The sequence below is a fragment of the Microchirus variegatus genome (assembly GCF_963457635.1).
Source record: "Microchirus variegatus genome assembly, chromosome: 1".
Classification (NCBI taxonomy): Eukaryota; Metazoa; Chordata; class Actinopteri; order Pleuronectiformes; family Soleidae; genus Microchirus; species Microchirus variegatus.
The window spans coordinates 32537116-32558216 of record NC_139802.1 but is presented as its reverse complement, the minus strand read 5'-3'; the positions used below and the strand labels follow the sequence as shown (position 1 = coordinate 32558216).

The window sequence follows — 21101 nt, the reverse complement described above, 5'->3', positions numbered from 1 at the left end:
CACAATGTGCCATTAGAACACTGGAAATGGGCCTTTATGCACATATTCCATTAAAAGCCGGACGTTTGCAGCGAGAATTTGTGATGTGTCTTACTGTGTCGAGGCTTCGAAGCGTGTGCCGAGTAATCCAGAATGATTTCCGTGAATCGCGTATCGAGGCGTGTGTTGGTGACGTATGTGCTGACGGACGAGGCCTCGCGAACCGTCCGACCACGTGACCGGTTCAGGAAGCGTTCACAGCTTCCCACGAAATTGGAAATATATTTGCCATCGTGTTTTTTTTTCTTCCAAACACAAGTAATTCAAGCACATTTTTGCTTATTATCAAAATCATTTAATCACAAATTATGTCAGAGCTTCACACTTATTATCCACTTGATGGCGCAGTAGAGCAAAGAAGCCGCATAAAGCTTTGGCCCAAGGATGAACTACTCGGATGGAAGGCTTCAGTGGTTCATGAGGCGTCATCTCGTCATCACTAGCCAGAATATTTTTCATTGAAAAAATAGAGCTTTTCCTTCAAAAATAAGGACATTTTCTAAGTGACCCCAAACTTTTGAATGGTAGTGTACTTTTTGTCACAGTGTAACAGAAATGTATTTCTCCTGTAGATTTGAGTAGACTGGAAACTGTAAATGACACACCACTGACTTTACATAGCATATTTGTGTACAGAAAACGATTCATTCATCCGTCTACTGTCTTTGAAAATGGCTTTGTCTGATAAAAAATCTCAAGAGAGTAAACAGGAAGTTGATTCTCTGTAGTGGTTTACTTGGATTTGGAAAGTACTTCCAAAGATAAACAACAGCAGCTCTTTTATGAGACTGAAACTGAAAAGGAAAGAAAGAGAGCTTTTTGTTCAAGCCCAAGTTGTGGCCTTTAAACAAGTCACGAAATGTATGTGGGTAAGGGGCCATTCACGTGTGTCTTTTCCTGGAACAAATACATACTCGGGTCAATGAAGTAGGTCAAACTGTAGAGAGCTTTGAACCTCCTTCATCAAGAAGAATCCTGAATTTACTAGTTGTATAGGCAATAACTGTATTCTACACAGATTTTCTTTATTTTGATTAGATTTTTTATTTAGGTGAATGCAGTTAGTAAACGAGGTTGCAGCAACTAACACCTCAGCAGCTCACGTGTTCTGGTTGGTTAAAAAGACCAATGGCTGCCTTCATGTCTTTAGACGCTACATGCAAATGACCCTGAACTCTGTTATGAAATGCAGCCACTGAGTTTCTGAAACCAGTCAGCAACGTTTTCAAACTCTTCCATTTTCAGGGCTTAAACAAGCTCTGGTAGTGTGGACAGCAGTTGGAAATTACAATTTTTTTAATGAAAATTAAATGTGTGTATTTCGTTGTTTTGCTCAGAGGCCCCAAAAACAACACTCAGTTGGCGCTAAAGGGTGCATTCACACCAGCTCTGCTTAGTCGAATCCTAGTTAATTTGCGAGGAAAGAAGTGAACTCTGTTCCGCCTAAAAATGTAGGTCTCACATTGTTTCAAGTGAACCAAATGCAGGAAGCGGACTACAGCGCAGGGCATTGTGGGTAAACGCCACTAAAGCATTGGTGAAAACGAAAAGTGACCATTACTTAATTTCGACCTTACGTTGTGAAAATGTAACCTCAGGGTTCCAGAAGGGTCATGGTGGTGTGTAAACAATGACAGTTCAATAGTTCTGTTCATAAAACCATCTCTTTTTCTCTGTTTCAGGCAACAGTTGAGCAGGTCTGCGTCACTCGGCTTGGATTATTTTGCAGTGGACCTGCACGAAAGCCCCTCAATGCATCGTACCTCAAATTCTTCTCGATTGCTTTCTTGAGATTGTTTTATTATCATGGGCAGGAGCGCAGCAGAAAGTTGACAACAATGATTGGGTTCCGTGACTTTCGCTGCTGCATGTAACTGTAATGCAAGGCCGGGGAGCGGCCAGAATCTGATCTAAAAACAAAAGACTACTGAACTGGTCCCCCGTCAGACTGTCGAGACGGACAGCGAGTACTGAAGTGCCTGCTCTGGAACTACCGTGCTGTTTCCAGCAGCTGCGACTGGTGTGGACATTTAAGCATCATGGCTTAAAGACTGTACTCTAGAAAGCTGTGAAGAAACACAAAAACTTACGCTGATGACGGAAGGCTGCTCCTGCTGTCACAAGGATATCTTCTTTTTCTCACCAGTAAGCCATAAAATTACACATTTGCTTTTTGCACTCACCATAACATGTTTGTTTCTGCTTTGATTCTTAAGCTAACATTTCACAATGGAAGAAGCATGGAAGTTTCATGTTTTTAACTTACAAGGCTGTAAGTAGTATTTTTTCTTTTTTTTGCAAAGTTTGTTTTAAATGTATATTTCCTGTTTGAATATAAATGGTATTTCTTCCATCATTAATGACCAGCAGGGGTCAGTGTGCACCAATTCCAAGCTCCTCATCACATTGAGAAAGTTCCCTTTCATGTTGCTCTGCTGCTTTTATCGCTGTATAGTCTCAACAAAGGCTTTGACTTCCAGTCACGTTCATCAAGCTTTGTTTTCATTTAGCAATAACAGCTACAGACCATTTAATGAGCCAGTATCCCACTCAAATTCAGTCACTTCTCATGGTTATGCCTTTTAGTCCCCATCTAATGTTTCTGCTTCTGTGATTATGTTCTCACTTAAATCTCAATATATTTCTTTTTTTTTTTTTATCTTGAGTGAATTATCCAAGACCATGGAAACATTGTGATTTCTCTTTTAAGGGTGAATGTTTTCCTTCAGAGAGAGGAACAGAGATGTGGCAGTCCAAACTACCACACTTTTAAGTGTTACTTGGAACAGCAGCAGCAGGTTATATTTATTTGTTTTATTTTCTATCTTTTGTAAATATTTGAAGAATTACAATGGCGTATAAAAAACAAAAACAAGAAAAAAAAGAATTGGGGGGGTTGTTGCCGCTGGGTTTATATTTTGTTCTTGAAGATAAAATAAAACTTATTTCAAATTGTAACTTCTGTTGACTTTATTTGTGGTGTGTTAAACGATATAGTATGTAACATGCAGAAATTGAATGTAGTACTCTAGTATGTTTGGAGAATCTTTATTTGTATTTACTTTTTCAAAATTAGGTTTGTTTTGTATTTTCTTTCAAAGTGTTTCCCTCCAGATTTAGATTTTATGTGGAGTCGTCATAGATATGATTGTAGCATATCTATGATGACTCCGCATAAAATCTAAATCTAATGATTAGTATCTAATCTCACCATTAGATGTCACTAATTCTTACAATCTAGACCTTGAAATATAAATTAAGAGGTTCACAAGCCAGCAACTGAAGCTGCTCTCAAGATAAAATGTTTTCCAGGAAATAGTAAGTGAGGTTTAAAGTGGTTTAAATCGATTAATTAAAAAATCGAACTTGCTTTTTATTCCCTCATGTTGCTCAAAGTTAGAAATCCATTTCCGCTCCATTAAACCATACATTGGTTTGCATTGGTGGTAACATGATGACACAACAGTGGTTAAATTGTAATGACCTTGTTCTGATGCGGGGGCCGCACTCTCTTCCAGAAACATCACAGGAATTTCTGAATCATTTTACCTGGAACTGCTAAAAATCCCTACAGTTTAATTTCCTGATTCCAGTCACAGAGTCTGGTCGTCCGTTAGTCTGAAGTTGACAGACGAGAGTCGAGGCAGTAAAGCAGACAGGAGGTCACGGGGTCAGACACGGGGGAAAAACGATCACCTTATTTTCCACGCGAAAATGTGAGGAGGAAATGCGAGAGCACAGGAAGAGTCAAGTTCCCGCTCACAGGTGTGTGAGTGCGTGTCTGCGACCTGAGGGCTTGGAGGTTTTCCCTTTCACCGTGTTGTCATTTGAAACGTGAGCAATGTGACTGTGAAACTTCTACTGGATTATGAGTTGTCTTTCTGGATGTTTCATATGTGGGTTCCCCCCCCCCCAGAACTTTCAGTTAAAATGTCATACAGAAAATGAAAGTTACTGAACATGAGGCACTTGTGGCAAAAGATTAAAATATCACTTTACGATAAACGATGATTAACAATCAGGCGGTCGCTGGGCAGCCTTTTTTATGTGTTTCTGTCTCAGCTGTCTTTAGCTTGATTATCTGCACCTGTGGCTTTCTGACTGTGACCTGACAAAATGGCTACCATGACAACAGTGAGTATATTTACTGACCTTATTCTTGAGAAGATGTTGTTGATAATATAAAATAATAATAAATAATATATCATAATTTGAAGATTTCTACAAAGTCATGTCAATGGTTGCATTAATATTCGTCCCCAGTGACATGACTGACCTAAATTAACAGAGGTCCAGACAGTTTGGTGCTAGCATTAATTGAATACACCCGTTTCTGGAAAGGAAAAAAAAACTTTTTGCTGAAAAAACAACTTTTTGCTGAAAAGTAAAAGTCAGGGAGTGAAAACATCAAAGTGGAGTTAATTTAGATCCGTCATTAAGAAATGAATGACATGTTTAAAGGAAATGTGCCTGGAGTGAGTCCTCCTCACCTCACACAGATTATTTATGCTAACATTTATGCTAAGCTACTGACTTAAAGATAGAGTGTGTGTGTAAAAGTAAGCGTTTATGTTGAAGCTGAATATCCCTCATTTCACTATTCCCTTCCAAATATATTAGAGAACCAATGTAGCCTTCATTTAACATCAAAACTCACAATATGTTTTAATTTGTCCATTATGGGCTATTGTGTTGTCCAAAATGGTGGCTCCTGATATAAGTATAAAAGGCTCTTTCTAGTTCAGGGGTCTGCAACCTTTTATGTGGAGCCTTAAAACTTATTTGACCCACAAAATGAAGATAATAACATAACATGTATAAATGTTATTTTTAAATGTATACAGATATACGTTATATATAAAAGAACAATAGTTTTTTGCCTTGATGAAATATGAGAACAAAAACTGTTGACATTTCAAGTTTGTCGAGGCTTTTGGGTGACGCACAGCACATTAAAACACTATTTATCGCCTTGAACTCTCAATCAGAGGTGTTTAAAAATGTAGTGATTAGTTTATCTTAAATTTTTTAATAACCACTTAAACGCAGTGTTTTCTTTGAGCTCAACATGGTTTAAGAAATTAAAAAATAATGAGACCAAAAAAGGGACAAACATTTAATCTCCCAAACTACTTTTAAATATTTAATCAGAGCAACGACGTTCAAAGAATTTGGTTGTACATCACGATTGCACAGACACAACAATCATTTCTACGCTGCAGTAAATCTTCATTTGAACATTTTTCGAACCAGTAGATTAAAAGATATCAAGCTAAGGTGTCTAAATGATTTATTTTACAGTGCCGGCAACATTTGATCATTAAAAACAAATCATTATCTCCATTATAATTAAACCAAGAGTATACAACATGGAAACGACTTTGATTCCAGAATTATGAAGTGGTGGATAGTGTCTTAAATACTGCATTTTACAACTACACAATTCCATCCTGACAATAATCACTGTTTTAAATATGAAAAAAAAAGGATTTATTAAATATGTACAAAAATATATAAAGATATATATGTTACATTGAATGTGAAAAGTTAAATTAGCAGACGACCTAACCTAAAACTGCACCCGAGTGTTGAACGTCCACTGTGATTATTGAAAAAGAGCAGCACTGCAGTAGAGGCAAGTAGAAACTGGAATACAAAAAAAAAAAAAATCTGTGGGGAGGGTTTGAATTAGCGTTCAATCAAACAGACTTTTGTATTTAACATTGACTCGCCTGTAAAATATATGTAGTAAAGCCCCTCCAGGTTAGTCTTTCATGTGAGACACTATTTTATTATGGGATTCCCTCCATGTTCACTAGTATTAGAACGCACAGGTGGAAAAATGTGATTTCTTTGAACATTTGCTTTCAAAAAAGAGTGAACATAAGGCCGCGGCAACATCACTTTTTTAAATCCTTCAACCTCTCCTACAGATAATTCATCTCAGTACTTCAAGGGACCTGGGCCTATTATTATCCCATTCCACTTTTCATTTCACACGCTTTGGAACCGGGGCGTCTGCGGCACGTTCTGCTTGCGTTTCTTGCTCCAACACGTCGCAGCGGGGGTTGAGGCGGATGCTGAATCTTACTGGTCCCGTCCTGCTCTCTCCTGCTGTTGGGCTTTTAGTCGAGTGTGATTCCAGTGAAGATGGTGTTGTGAGTGACGGGAAGAAGGCCAGCTGACAGACGGGAGAGTCAAACATCTCAGAGTTTTCATTCGAAAAAACACTCTCTTCTGTTGCACTGAGTTTGTTTTTGGAGGCATGTCGAAGCACAGACAGCGCACTGAAAAAAAAAAAAAACCCCGGAAAAGTGTCACTTGTAATCTGCTGTAATCCAATACACACACGGGAATGTGTGGCTGCTCCTTCCTGTCCTCCTTTCTAGAGCCACTTCTGCTCTATCGCTCCTTTGTTTTCAGGCCAAGCCTCAGGTCAAAAGGGCAATAAATGTCTGCCATGATTGGTTAATTCCACTCGGGCCTCATGTAGTTGGGGATGCACTGGCAAACGTGGTGACTGTAGTAAAACCCAGCCGAGCAATTGCGTCTGGGCGTCCTGCATGGCAACCTGTAGCAACTGGACAGATGGGCAAGAAGAGAGGGAGATGTTAGTGACAAGGGTAGAATGACAGAAACAATGTTTGAGACGGAGATAATATTCTCTTGGCATGTCTGCAATTGATCAGTAAGATCTTTCACATCCCTTTTGGATAAAACCCTGATCCAAGTTTTGTTTGTGCACACATCAAAAGAAAGTCTGTGAGGTTGTGTGTGTGTGAAGGGAGAGACAGAGGATCTCTCCAGAGAGGCCAGGGATAAGGCCACATTCTGGGAACGCCGCTTTTCAAAATCACAGTAGGCGTACGGTCCTCTGTGGCACCGCCTCCTGTGACCAGATGTGGAGTTCAACCAAAAAATAGACAAAACAACGAACAGAATGAGGGGAAAGAATAACATTTTCCCACATTTTATCAAAGAGTTGGAACGGCTTGTCGCAGCTACTCATAAATCTATACAACCATTGATAGCAAGAGATTAACTGTAAAATGTATCAATTAGGGGTGTGAATCTTTGAGGGGCTCACGATTCGATTGGATTCCGATTCTTAGGGTCACGATTCGATTCAAACGATTCTCAATTCAAAAACTGATACAATGCATGGTGTGTTAAGGCAAATTAAACAATACAGTTTGTATAGAATAGTGTGATAATGTGATCACACAAAGGCAAACTTAAGACAAAAGTTAACATTTATTAATTCAAAACGAATAATAAATCAGTGGTTGTCGTGCAGTTGAACATTTGTGGTTAATTGATAATGCTAACCAAGCATTAGAAGTGAAAGCTCCCATTATGTGTCATGTTCTTAACGCAGCCTAAAGCTTGACTCCTCCTCCATCCCCAGCACCTATGATGAGCTCCATGTGCTCCCTGAACTGTAGCTGTTGTGGCTGGGCACAACATGCTAAAGTTGGCTTTGAATTGAATTTGTTATATGAAAGCTGCAGTAGGTAGAAACGAGAAAATAGCCAATTCTTGAGTTTTCATCTGCAGGTTCAAATCGGCCTCAAATCGGAAGGCCTCCCTCAACGATTGTCGAAAGACCAAAATCTGACCAATTAACCTCTAGTCTGAGGCAGGACAATAACGCGTTCTGCCATGATCATGCGGCATGTTTCTTGGCGTATCTGTTACAGTGTTCAAGCTTAACTCATGATAAGATAGTTGTGTCCAGGACATCTTGAAAGGTCCAGTGTGTGACATTTAGGAGGGTTTATTGCGAGATTATCAGTTTGTAAATGCTTAAAAAGGTTTGCTTTTCCCTGTCTTAGAATAATTAACTTTTGGTAAGGGCCTTGCTTTACGGTGGTTGTCGTCTTTTGCCGCCATATTTCTTCAGCAGCTTGAACTGGCAAACCAGCCTTTGAAGGATGAGTGGAGAAGTTCCCTATTAGATGTTCCTAGTTTTCCTTCACTGACCCTTTAAGTCTGTCACACAGACAGTCACGGGTGGGAGGAAATATATTCTCAGTTTGAGTCACGACTCCGATGACTTGTGTGTGAATTCTGTGAACTTTCTCACAAACACAAAGCCGTAAATTTGAGATCAATCATGTCGAAGCTGACGTCGACAAGTGTTTTTCTTAGACGGTGTCACTCCATCCGTCTCTGAGGCTGCCTGCCTGTCTAACGTCTCTGCTCTGCTCTCTGTCATCAAGTTCAGCCGGCCTCTCTGTCTCTCTGCAGGCCTCTGGGTTCAGAGGGAGGTTGATCCCTCGCATGCTGGCTGTGGGAACCACAACACACATGCAAGAAATGAACGCGCAGCTGAGACTGTGGTTGGATGTTAAGGATGCCCCCGTGTCCATAAAAGGTCATGTGGAGATTTGTTGGCGAAATAAAACGTAGAAAGTTTTTCTCTGGAATGTTTGGGATGTCCATTGAGATTTTGTTTGCCTTCAGTCTTTTTCTCCTCCCCCTCTCAGGGTGATCGACTTGTTTGTGCCCCAAAGATCAACTATGCGCCGCTCACCTAAAGCACACAGGACCAGTCGTCCACTGAAAGTCACAGGTTCAGGTAACTCAACTGCACTCTAGAGGAAGTGGAGGAGTCTTACTTGGCCCACCATCTGTGTCTCATACATCTCCCTGAGCTAAATTCAGTGATTGCAGGATCTATACGCTCAACCTGTCTCCTCGACCCCATTCCTACAAGAATGGTAAAGGAAGTTCTACGTCTATACAATGGCATCATTGAGTTAATACCACATTTAATCATCTCCAGTATTTAGTATATATAATATAATTTCGATCCATTGTTTTTCTTCTGACTTGGAGCACAGTGAGTTCAATTGGCAGAAACTCAGCATTGGATATTTTGGATGCTTCTATCCCCCAAAGGAGACATTCTCCGAGCTTGTCCCTCTCCACAGGGAGGTCAGAACACTGAGCTGAGAAATAATTTTGCTCAGGAACTCTAAAGCACGATGCGCACACAATGTTTTGAAACCTTTTTGTTGGGCCTACCTGCACGTGTTGGGTTTGAACCTCTTGCCCTGCCGCAGACACGACTGTGGACTCTCTCTGCACTGACACAGGCAGGTGTCGGGGTTCAGCGGCTGGTTCCCGGGACATTCTGCGGCGCACACGCAGCCGCACAGGTCTCCATCCCACCGCTGGCCAGTGGGGCACCACTTCCCTTCACCTTGACCTTCACACTGACATTCACCTGAGAGAAGAACGACAGCAAGGCCAGGTTTTACCAAATATTGTGCACCTCAGGCATTGTGATAAGTTTGTGGTGATCGTGTCTTTACTTGTTGCATATTTCCATAAACTTGGATAACATCAGAAAAAGTTGTTTGAGCGCATGCTCTTTGACATTGCATGTAACAGAAGAATGATGGGGATCATTATTTGGCATTATTTGCTTTTCTGACTCTTTGATTCTTATGGCATGTTAACACCGGCTCGCCTCACCTCTGCAAGGTTAATTTGCATTTCCTCCAGCTTAGCACCTTGTACCAGGTACTATGAGACGTCCGACACAAGAATCAAGCCGAACAATGCTGAACTGTAAATCAGTTAAAAAGACTTAACAATCCTAAAAAACGTGGGTTATTCTCCAACAATTACCAGGGAAATGTCTAAAATCTCAATATTCTGGTGTATTAAGCTGTTGAGTATGTACTATTTTGTAGTGGAAAACCAACCTGGCAAAAGCAGGCAAAAAAAAAACATTCAAGTTGATGTTAAAATTTGAAGGCACATAAATATCACACCGAAGTTTCTTACGGTTGCGTCACAGACTAATAAAATAATTAGTCCATACATCATGAAACAGTAGAGCAGAAACATCTTTTTATATCATTTGTATCTCTGTGGTGCTTTGGTGTTGGGTACTTTGACTTGTATGCTCAGAATCCGTGGAGTCTCTGCTTTCATATGAGCTGTATAGTGTGTGTTCTGAATAAAGTGTTGTAGCGTTAACACCAGTGGGTTGACACAGCGGTGCCATATGGAGTTTGATATGTCTGTGGATCCCCCAATTGGGCTTCAAGGGAAAATTGGAAACCAATGGAAGTGTAGAGAGAAAAGAATATGGATTCTATTCACACCCTTCTCGTAGATGATGTGTTTGGCAGATTGCCCCTGGTTAAAATAAACCCTGAACTTTCCCTTTAACTCTCCATCTGTGAATGCTACTATGTTTCATCCATGTCCTTTATCCATTTCCCCATGGTGGATTTAATCTTTGTGCCATTGAAAGTCAATGGTGTTGATGTCGAGGTGGTACAATTGGCCCATTGCTTACAAACCAGTCGTCCAACCCCAGCTTCCTCTCCAGACCATCCTGCAGAGGTTCTGTCTGTGAATGCCAAAGGCTGTCATGATTTTCCATCTGCTCGCCTGTCTGATTTGTGGCCAGTAAGAGTTTTGCTGTATTCCTTATAGTCTTTGTGTTGATTCCCTTGTGCGATTACTCCACCTTTATGTTTCATCTGTGTCCAGTTACAACTCCCTCTATTTTGGAACGAGCGCTTCCAGTCCTGGTCTTTCTTCACTCTCCTGTTAAGTTTAATCGCATCTCCAGATCGTGGTTGAACCGACACCAGCTCCTGTTTGTCTGGCTGCCACTCCTGCCCTCCCTGGCGTCCAGCCACAGCTAACAACTGGCAGCTAATGCGGCGGTCTGCCTTTACTGTGGCCTGCATCAACTTGCACCTCAATGCATTGGTGCCAGTCTTCTTTAAACTTGCCAATTCCATTTGTATAAAGTTCAACCTCCACCGCCATACCAGCTCTGCCTGAGCTGCTGGCCTCCTCTGCTACTACAAATGTGTCTTGTGTATTTTGAAATCCTTTCTTTGGCTTAACCTAAGTGACACAAACTTACTAAATGAGGCATCAGTAAACCAGCAGCTCCTGCGCACACACAAGCTAAAAGCAGATTTTGGTGTGAGAGAGTCAGTTGTTTCTGCCAGAAAAGGTGAAAGATATTATAGATCTTTATTCTAAAGTGGCTAAAAATAGTATTGACTTCTGGCCCTGCCTCGCAGCTATGTTATATCCACACTTCCAAACACCTGAACCATCCTTGTAATACTCTTCACTGCACCCACATGTTGCGTCTTGCATTGGCAGTTGAGTTCCTGAAAACCTAACACACTTCTGAAATTCAGATTATATAACACTGTATTTTAAGAAGGTAACTGTGGTATTTTCTTACAGGTGTTGCGGTCCAGTTTCCAGCCTGGATCGCAGCTGTCCTCGGTCAGTCCGTTTCGACACACGCACTCGCAGGTGGATTCCTGCAGAACTCTCTTTGGCCCACAGAGAGCCAGCAGACTTGAGTCCATCAAATCTGGAAGTCAAAGGAGGTAAACACTGTCAGTGTAACTGTTATACTCTTTCCTCTTTGGGTTGTGTTTTAGGTGCCAGATCGTTTACATTATGTTATGTGTTTCTTTAAAAAAGTTTAGAACCTTTATCTCTATTTCATCTACTTTGGTAAGTTCTTTGTAAACAGTGATAGTGTTCATTCTGTTGTGATAAAAATGAAAAGTAGATGGGCATGGCAGGATCTGTGGTTCACTACATGATAGTACAAGTGAATTGCAACAAAGCGACTTTGGCTCCTCGCATTACAGTTAAATATACTCTCCCTGGAGCGGAATTTGTTTCATATAATTTAATTTACGGCACCAGGAGTCATCATCATGCAGCTGTGGTGTGGTGGTTTTTTTGGGGGGAAAAAATGTTCATGCTGAAATCTGATACATACTGTAACACAAAAAACGCTGCTTTAGCAGGTTTTAATGCTCCGCCACACTGCAGATCAAACTTCAGTATTAGAAGCAATAAGTAAATCCATTTTTTTTTTTTTGAGGAACCAATCACCCAATTTAGAGAAGGCTATTTGTTTGACATCATGGCCCTCGCTCATGTTGTATTTGTCGCACAGATTTTTTTGATTTCTTTAACTGATTCTTGTCACTTTTTGGATTGTGTTTATGCAATTATTGGATCTAAAAACTGTTTAGTGATTTTATCCTCAGTAGCAAACAGTTTCTTGTATTTTTACCCTTAATTAAATAGTTGTCAAGAAGCATTTAATGTGTTGCAGATAGACTTAACTTCCCTACTTTTCCCCCACAGTCCTGAAAACTGTGGTCATTAAACCATAAAAAATATCCTAACTGGATTAATCTCAGATTTAATGAGAACAAGATACCGTCAACAAAAGTGATCAAAGTCATGACATGGATATCAGCAAAATTTGACTTAACTTTAAAAAGCAGTACATAATCCTTGAGTCAGCACATTCAGGGTTATTGGGTTTTCTTGGCAGGAAAATATTGAAATATGGCATTTGTTATTGCTTTAATTCTGTGTGCTCTCTTTGAATTCGGCTCGTACTGTGATCTGCACAGATAGAGTTGCTTCACCTGTGTCTCTCTCCGAGTAGTTGATGGTATTCGCAGGAACGCACACACAATTCACTGGATCCCACAATGACCCCGAGGTGCAGGGAACTACGGGTGGGGAACACCTACACACACACACACACACATACACACACAAACATTAGGGATTGCACAAACGCTGACTCATGAAATGGTTGTTAGGGAACATAAATGTCAGTTTGCGCTTCTACTCACAGGTGATCTGTTGCGGCTCGTCTTATGATCGAGTGGAGAGGCCGCTTGGAGAGGCAGTCGCACGAGGTGTGGTTGACGAAGGTTACCATGACGGCGGAGCGATCCATCCTGGGAGGGGACAGTTCCATCAGCTGAGGGGAAGAGAAGTGAAGGTCAGAATAGTTTTTAATTAGAGAATAATAATACTCATGACTCTTTAAGGTTGATTTTAATGCTGCAGTGTGTGCTGAAAACAGTCTCCGTCATGCAATACTATCAGACCTGACAGAGGGAGCGTTAATGTGTATACAGCAGCAGGGTTGGGTGGTGACAAGAAGCATTTATACCATCACATTCCTGAACTGAAAAGGTTTTTGGAAGAGTAGAATAAAATTCTGAAACTTTTGCTATTTGCCATCTTGCTTTACTAGCACAATGTTATTGTTGCCTTTGTCTGTGACACCAAGATGAACCACTTCCTGTGTGCAGTGCCACGATGTGTCTTGGTGACACAAGATCTAAACACTTGAATCATGGGGAGTAGATGGATTCAGTGGTTTGAATGGAATTTGTTTATGTTTAAAGGTTACACACTCCAGCTTTAACCATAAGACTGAGTAACAGTGAGTGACCAAAGTGTGTCCCATTACAGTAGGGTGTGATGTAATACAGACTTCTGGTTTACACTTTTTACGTAACAGTGTAAATTGATTTCTTTCCTCTTTCTCGAGGCAACATGAGCAGATAAACTAGGTCAAAATGAGAGAGAGGAGGAGAGGACTTACTGTTTTATTTACAAAGGAGTGACTTGTATTTGTGCAGTAATAGGCCTCATTGGGACAGCATCCACCGCACCGATGCAGTGCCACACATCGAGGGAGGTAGAATTGACTGGTGGATTCTGGGTATTCCTTGGCGACCTCAACGCACACCTCTCGGGGTTGGCAGGAGGTCCGCTTGATCTCCTCAAGGATGACTGGAAACAAATGGGATTGTGAAATTGACTGACTCTGGTTTAGCTCTCAATGTTGGGGCAATAACAGGGAAACATTTATCTGGCCTTGACTTTTCCAGTCATCTTTCCAGCTTCCTTTCAATTTATTGCAGTTTCCTAACATTGTTTTTGTGCAGTGACACCTGTGTGGCAGCTGATTTCTCTGCTTACGTCACTGCTGCTGTGAAGTTTCAAATATAATCCTGCAGATGTGTTGCAGTGTAGACGACAGAGAGAGAGCAGATAAAGCAGTACACATGCTGCTCGTATGTACAGACAATATAAATAAATATATCTCACAGCGATGAGATGAACCTAAACACGTTAAAACCGCCTTTTGAGAGCGGAAACTGACATTTCTCTCGCTCCGAAGTCTACAAAGAAAATCAGGCTTTTTAGCTGTTGGTCTGTTGCTGCCTTGTTTGGTAAGTTTGTGTCACTGTGGTAAATCCAATCAGAGGATTTCAAACACTGAGAACACAAAATAACACATGCAAACTTGCTGATGGAGGCAACAATGGATTAACAACACATGTGAGCCTGGATGACATTGATAATTTTCTCAGTGGACTTTGGTGCAGGGAGAAAGTGGTTCAAATCTACTGTATGACCTCATACATCCCCTCAAAAAAAGCATTGCTCACTATACTATATCTCAGATACCACTGTCTGGTTGCAAGTGTCCTTATTTGAATGATCACCTGCCAAGGTGCCGTCAATTTTGTAAAGAGCGCCCCCACGTGGCTGACCCCAGAGGTCATCATCGTTGGAGTAGGCCGCGGGACTTGCCGAGGTGCTAGAAGCGTAGGGGGATGACGGGGAAGATGACTGCCACGATTTCCTGCTCAAGCAGCGCTGAAGCAAAATGTATTCGGGGTACAGAAGCTGTAGGAGCTCATCCACAGTCGTGACCGTCTCGATGCTGGGCTGGTTGTCAAACACTGGAGCCTGGAAGACAAAAAAAAAAAACACACCAATGTATTTATATAAAATCACTTCAGTACAAGTAGTAGAGCTTCATTTTTAAAAGAAAAAAACAACTAAATTATTGAAGATGTAGTGTGTAACTATTAGATTCAAACCATAGTACCAAATGACTGTGCACTTCTCAGTACAGTGGTGTTTTAGATCTGTCACCGAGCGACATTCCAGCACTGCACACAGGAAGTGATTTGCTTTACGTGACGACGGAAGGAGGCAACAGAAACATTGTGCTGCTAAAGTATGACGACTGCAAACAGGTTGGAGAATGACTGAAGACTCGACCGTTTATGTTCACGAAGAGCAGAAAGAGGCAGAATAATAACAAATAAGAAAATAACCAAAAGTTATATTAAGTAAACTTGGTATAAAGTGGACGTGATTTAAGACGCTGTCTCCAAGCCATTGCTCGATTTCCAGAGAATCCATGAACTATCAAATGTTGCTCATAAGTTGGTCCTTTCCTGTGCTTGGCTGTTTCATCTATTTTAATTTCCAATGTTTTCATATTGAGGTCTTACTGTTGAATTTTTGCTTTTAGGGGAAAATGATATGAGGCAAATAGCAGAGAATTGACAGCATCAGAGTTGCTGCTTTGAGCTGGATAAACAGTGAATACCTCAGCTGCCAATGTGTTGTGACATGTTGCTGTTGGCTACTGTTGTTATTATGGGTCTCCGTGTCATCTCACCTCCACACTCATTGTTGCCTCCATAAACACAAACACTGTTTCCTTGATGCCTCAGTCTCTGGATCTAAAAAAGCTTTACCTGAGGTGAAGTGATTAAATTTAAAAGGTGCTTGCTGTGGCGGTGTCCTGGAGATGCTGTAATCTGAGCTCGTTTTTACCCATTGGGCTTTTGATTTTCGTGGTAAATCTTTACCTTCCATGACCAGTTGAACCCGAGGAGCAGCATAAAGGGATTGTCAGCTCAGCCAACACCCACATAATGATTCGTGTACAGTGAGTCCTTTTATGCGGTAGGTCAGGTCGATGCAAGAAATCGCAATTTGCTGGGTATATCAGTCTATGAACCATTCCTGCTGTGAGTCATCATCATAATGATTTTGCTGCCATTATGATTGATGACTCTGCTACGCACAGATAACGCACATGAAAGACAAAATGTTAATTGTATCAAGGACTTGCTAATAGCAGCTGCTGCATCATCCAACGGGGTCACGAAATGTCAGCAGGGAGCTTGAGTGTCACGTATTAATGCTGTTTAACTTCCCAGGCTGAGGAGGAGCAAACTGGCACAGCTGGTATTACCTAAACAGAAACCAGACCTCCGCGTTATCATCCTTGCCATGCATCTCTCCCTACCTCCTCCTTCCTTTCCATCCATCTTATCTATCTCTATGTTTATTTTTTCCCTCCCTTTTCATATCTTTAAATCTATATTCATGCGTCTTATTTAGTGCATTTCATGGCTGACCAGTTGTTGAGACTTGAGACAAAAATATAGGTCCTTTCAGTGGAAATAACAGTACTCTAACACTGCTACTAACTGCTTACACTGCAAAGAAATCTAAAAAAAAGGATAAAGACTTTTTTTATGGCCATAAAACAGTGATGGAAAGATGTCCTTGGGATATCTGCAGCATATGAAGGGAATACATATGCCTCTGTTCATCTACTAGTATTTTAAAGCTGTAGTGTGTAACTTTTAAATATAAACAAATCACAAATTTCTGACCAAGCCTATCAGCTCCACAGCGTAGCGCGAGTAGCATCACAAGCAAGGTGATGTGTCTAATGAGGGTACGTTGTAATATATATTATTTATTAGTATTTATGTTCTCGAGTGTCTTTAGTCTGTTGGCTATTTTTACCTGGCACACTAACTGCATTCAACCTCAGCAGTATTTTGCACATTTATTTGTAGTTATATTTGATTCACAGATGGTTGTTAATCTGTCATACATTACAAGACAATACTTTTTATGACCTTTTTGCATCTTGCACCTGGCAAATACTCCTAAAACTAAAACTAATCATTTATAAAAAACTAGCAAACCCGCCCTAAGACCTAATTAAAAATAAATCTTTAAAAAAACAAGAAGTCAAAACTAAATACAAACTAAAGCTAATAAAAAATCCCAAGCTATTATAACCTTGGTGTGGAGATGGCAAAGCAGCATGCAGGAGCAACAGTATAGCAAGAAATGACTAAAGGGAGGGCGTCTTGTTTAACTGGACCACCCTGGAAAGAGAGTGGATGTGATGGAAGCACGACTGTGATCAGCTGATTACATCTGGTGCGTATCACTGCCATGCCCTGCATGAATTAACGCAAAGCTTAATTGCTCGCAACTGGCGGGTGGCAGAGGGACGGAGGTGGCGTGAGATCATGTCGGCATACAGAGAGTTGTACTGGAGCAGCTGTTGAGATAGTTTAGTACTGATCAAAGTAGTTGACCAACTGCCTGTCAAAATTCATGTCATCATTTTGGTTTTCTGGTTAAGCCTTGATAAAAACTACTGCTCATTAGTTTTTCAAAACACGAGAAACTCGATTTATTCCATTTTCCATCAGATACCTACCAATAATCAACACTGGAGAATCTCTAAATATTATTGACGGAAAGTTAGTTTTTCCTTTTGAGTTCAGTTTGTGTTCGGTGGTCACATGACATGAGGTCATTGCTGTGGGACTATGAGTTCATGATGGACCAGCCATTAATTTATTGCACTGGGGTGTGTCCATTACTAGACGCTGCTGGCCCACAGACAGGCACATGCACACACCCATGCATGTGTCAATCAGTCTTCTTGCATTAAGATTGTATATACAGGGCTTGTTCTGTACACAACTGAATTAAATGAATGATAACAAGCCAGGCCCTTCAAAATTAAAAGATCATAGTAGTAGTGCCCTGATAGAATACATAAGTGTTGACATGTGAGGTAATCACAGTGGCTTTTGTCAGAATTCAACAGACCACGTTCCCTTCTCTTTACTGGCTAACTAGCAAATATGTAAATAATGTTGATGTTGAGATGATGTCAAGAACTTGATGTGCAATGAGGATTTTACAGCGCATGGATTAAGGCAAATATCACCTGGTTGCATTCATTCTACAACTCAGGTAATTTTTACAGTAATGGGTTAAATGTCCAGTGTGTAAGTTTATTGGCCGAATTTTACGACCTAAAAAATTGTTTTGGTATTTCGTAGTCATATGAAAAGCCTTTTATATAGCCTATAAGCCTACTATAAGCCACCATTTTTCACCGTCATGTTTCGACAGCAGCTCAGCAGACTTCACATTTGAGAGGAAAAAAAAAGAATGACATCATTTCTGGTATGCAAAGGCCACCGGAGTTACCTGTTGGGCTTGGGGAAAGGGAGGGCTCAGCAGAGGAGTCCTCCATTGGTCACAATCTGTTGTCTCACCATTAGATGGCACTAATAGCGTATTTCCACCTAGTGGAACAGTTCGGTTCAGTACAGCACGCATTAGTTTTGCATTTCCATTAGGGGTACCAGAGTAATGGTATGGTAGGGTATGGGTGGAGCTAGACCCATGACAGTCAGCTGATTGGGCGACAGAAAAGCGTCACTCCCTTCCATCATGGTACAGTTTGGTTGGGTACAGTACGGTACAGTTTGGAACGGTACACTCTTAGAAATAAGGGTTCCAAAAGTGTTCTTCTACAAGGGCTGAGGTTCTACCTGGAACCATTTGCTTCTGAAAAACCCTCTCCAGACTAAATGGTTTTTCAAGGGTTCTTGGTAACAATACAACAATTTGATCCACAGAACCCTTTAAAACCCCTTTCCTGAATAAATAGTTTAAAGGGGGTTGTTGGTAACACTAAGGGTTTATAAAATGTTGTACCTTTTATAAAGGTTCCAACTTTCATAAACCGTCTTTTTCGTTTGTGGTTGTTTGTCTCAACAAGACGTCAAGCTTAGTGAGTGATGCTTTTCTGTTGCCCTATCAGTGGACTGTCCTCGGGTTTATCTCCACTGGGGCTGGTTATTTTGGTACCATTCCTAATGGAAACACCAAAATAAATACCCACCTTATTGAAGTATTTACTCTAGACTTAAGTAGCTTTTTTCCAATCTCAGTATTGCAAAGTTCATTTTTATGCTGATGATCCCTTCTTGTTTTTGGCTCTACTACAATTCAGGCTTTATCTTTTACTTGCTCGAATCTGCAAAAAGACTAAATCTAACAATCTAACAAGAGATTTTATGTAAGTCTAGCAGATCTTCTCACAGACTTTTCCTCAAAAACTTAAACGACTCGGTTCTTAAGTCCAGTGTGTACAAATGAGTGACATCTAGTGGTTAGAATGCAAATTGAAACAACAGAAGGACTCCTCCATTTATACCTCCCTTTACAAAGCACAACAGGGAACTACGATGACCTCTGTATTCATAGTAAGCTCCTGCTTCAAAATGTGAAACGCAAGTTCTGGTGCTTTATCCATGCGGGCTACTGTAGAAACATGTTTTGTTTTAGAGCAATTATGCACTTATACAAACATAATTATGGGTAGTATATTCAATGTCTGCAATCTTAAATGTAGTAGCCATCCTAACATAAATAAGATCCACACTGCACTGGTATGTGTGGTCAAACTAGTTTAGCTCACAAAATTGTCTGAAAAGACATGAACTGTGATGCTATTTATGGTGAACAGTTGGGTTAAAATCTAGTAATTATTGTCAATTACATTAGTCTGAATGACTGATATTATGTACAGGATCATCTGCTTTCAATTTGTTTGTACGCTTATCAGTCGCCTGGATGTAGTCAAATGCTGACTCTAATTGATGAAGTGAAAGAATGAGTGGAAACTCCTTGTTTGGTTTGGAGTCAGTGCCAAATGCCAGAGTTCAGACCAAGCATGCATGTTTCTGGATGATGGAGGAATCAAAAGTCTCACCTCAGTGCCCATGTCTCCAGTTGAGTAATAGTCTGTATAGTCTTGTCCGGAGCACAAGTTGCTGATATTAAGCATCCATAGGAGCAAAGCTGGTCTCCACATAGTGAGGAGATGAAGAAGTGAGGAGAGGAGATATCAGGCCAGAGGAGTAAGAACTTGTTTTTTTGTTTTTTTAAAAACAGGATGGAAAGTGACAGACAGGAAGAAAGAGGAAAGTGGAAGAGTCTGAGGAGTTGGAGGGTATCACACTCTCAGCAGGTATCTCTTCGCTCCTCTCTTCATTCTATCCCGGGACAAAGTTGCTCTTCTGGTGCAGGTCGTTTGAATTTAGGAACTCTTCTGAATAAATCATGATGAAGAAATCGTCTCCTCTTCTGTTTCAAACGCAGCAGCAGCAGCCTCCTTTTCTTGTTTCCCTTGTTCCTCAGAGGAAGTCTTTCCTGCTCTGCTGCCCGTCCATTCTTACGATCAATGGGATGTTCTTTCACCTATACATCCGAGTCCACTGCTCTCTTTGTGTTTGTCTTGACCTTGAACTTGAATTTTTATCTTAATTGCTGCCTTTTATTTGCTGATTGTCTCATTTAGTGCTCCTTTTCTCTCCGCAGCCTTGGTTGTGCTCTTCAGTCTTCTCGCCCGTCACACTGGTTGCACCTCCTTTCTTTCCTTTATCTATATTTTCCCTTCACACACCAGCTGTGTTTCTCCCTCCCTCCCTCTCTGTCTGTCTCTCTCTCTCTCTCTGTCTCCCTCTCAGATTATCTCTGGCTTTATATCTGTCTCTGTTCTTTTTTTTCCCCTTACAAACCTTCAGGGCAAAGCACTCACACCGTCTCCTTCTTTTTTCTTCTGCCTTTTTTTTGCTATTTTCTAAATCCGTCACAACTTTTCCGTCAGGCTTTCTGATCAAAGAAAAGAAAAGGGGGAAAAAAGAGGAAGAAAATCCTGTTCTGCACTTTAGTTTTTTCTATAAAAGCAGAAGGTTCAGTCAAGAAAAAAGCTGTAGGTATTAAGTTCTTGTCCAAACAGAGGGAACGTGCATCCTGCTCATGGATGTCCGTCTGGAGTGAATGAGGGGAAGAAAAAAAAATAAAGAAAGGAAGGATTGTCTGGTGGGTGGAGTGAATCTGATAAAGATCGATCTTGCATTTTTATTTGAATATACTGCCCCCCTTTTCAGATATTGCTGGTTGCAGCAGGCAGTTGTAAAATCAGATTATCCACCCACGTCCTTTATCACTCTTCCGTTTCTCACACATTCCTTATCTTTGTGTCTGTAATTCAATGTCACAGGAGCAGCTGCCATTTTGACACTTAAAAAGCATGTGTTCAGTAGCAGCCAGTGGTGATGAATGTGCACGTTGCCTCACTGCAGCTCTTAGTGCCTTTTATATGAGCTACTAATATATTTGTTGTTTCTTTCTCTGCCGTTTCTGCTTTATGGCAATGTCTAGACTGTGTGTGTGTGTCCAAAAGTCTTTGGTGACCACTAGATTAGCTGTTTTATAGCAATTTCTTTATCAGAATACAACCAGAA

The 21101-nt window shown here is 40.8% G+C and overlaps 2 protein-coding genes across 2 annotated transcripts in view; one reads left to right on the top strand and one right to left on the bottom strand.

Annotated features, from left to right (window-relative positions):
* Positions 1 to 6481: 6481 nt before the first annotated feature.
* On the bottom strand, positions 6482 to 19666 carry LOC310937641 (vascular endothelial growth factor C-like; the record flags this gene model as incomplete). The annotated part of the gene is made up of 8 exons (XM_083901952.1): positions 6482 to 6619; positions 9070 to 9271; positions 11273 to 11407; positions 12492 to 12595; positions 12705 to 12835; positions 13469 to 13659; positions 14379 to 14625; positions 19565 to 19666. The coding sequence occupies 8 exons, from the start codon at positions 19664 to 19666 to the stop codon at positions 6508 to 6510; spliced, it is 1224 nt and encodes a 407-aa protein (XP_083758078.1). The 3' UTR covers positions 6482 to 6507.
* The window catches only part of LOC310937596 (diacylglycerol kinase zeta-like), a 114159-nt gene continuing 105858 nt past the window's right edge, over positions 12801 to 21101 (top strand). The window contains exon 1 of the mRNA XM_083901896.1: positions 12801 to 12856. The gene's annotated coding sequence lies outside the window, so the exon portion shown is untranslated. The remainder of the gene's footprint in view (positions 12857 to 21101) is intronic.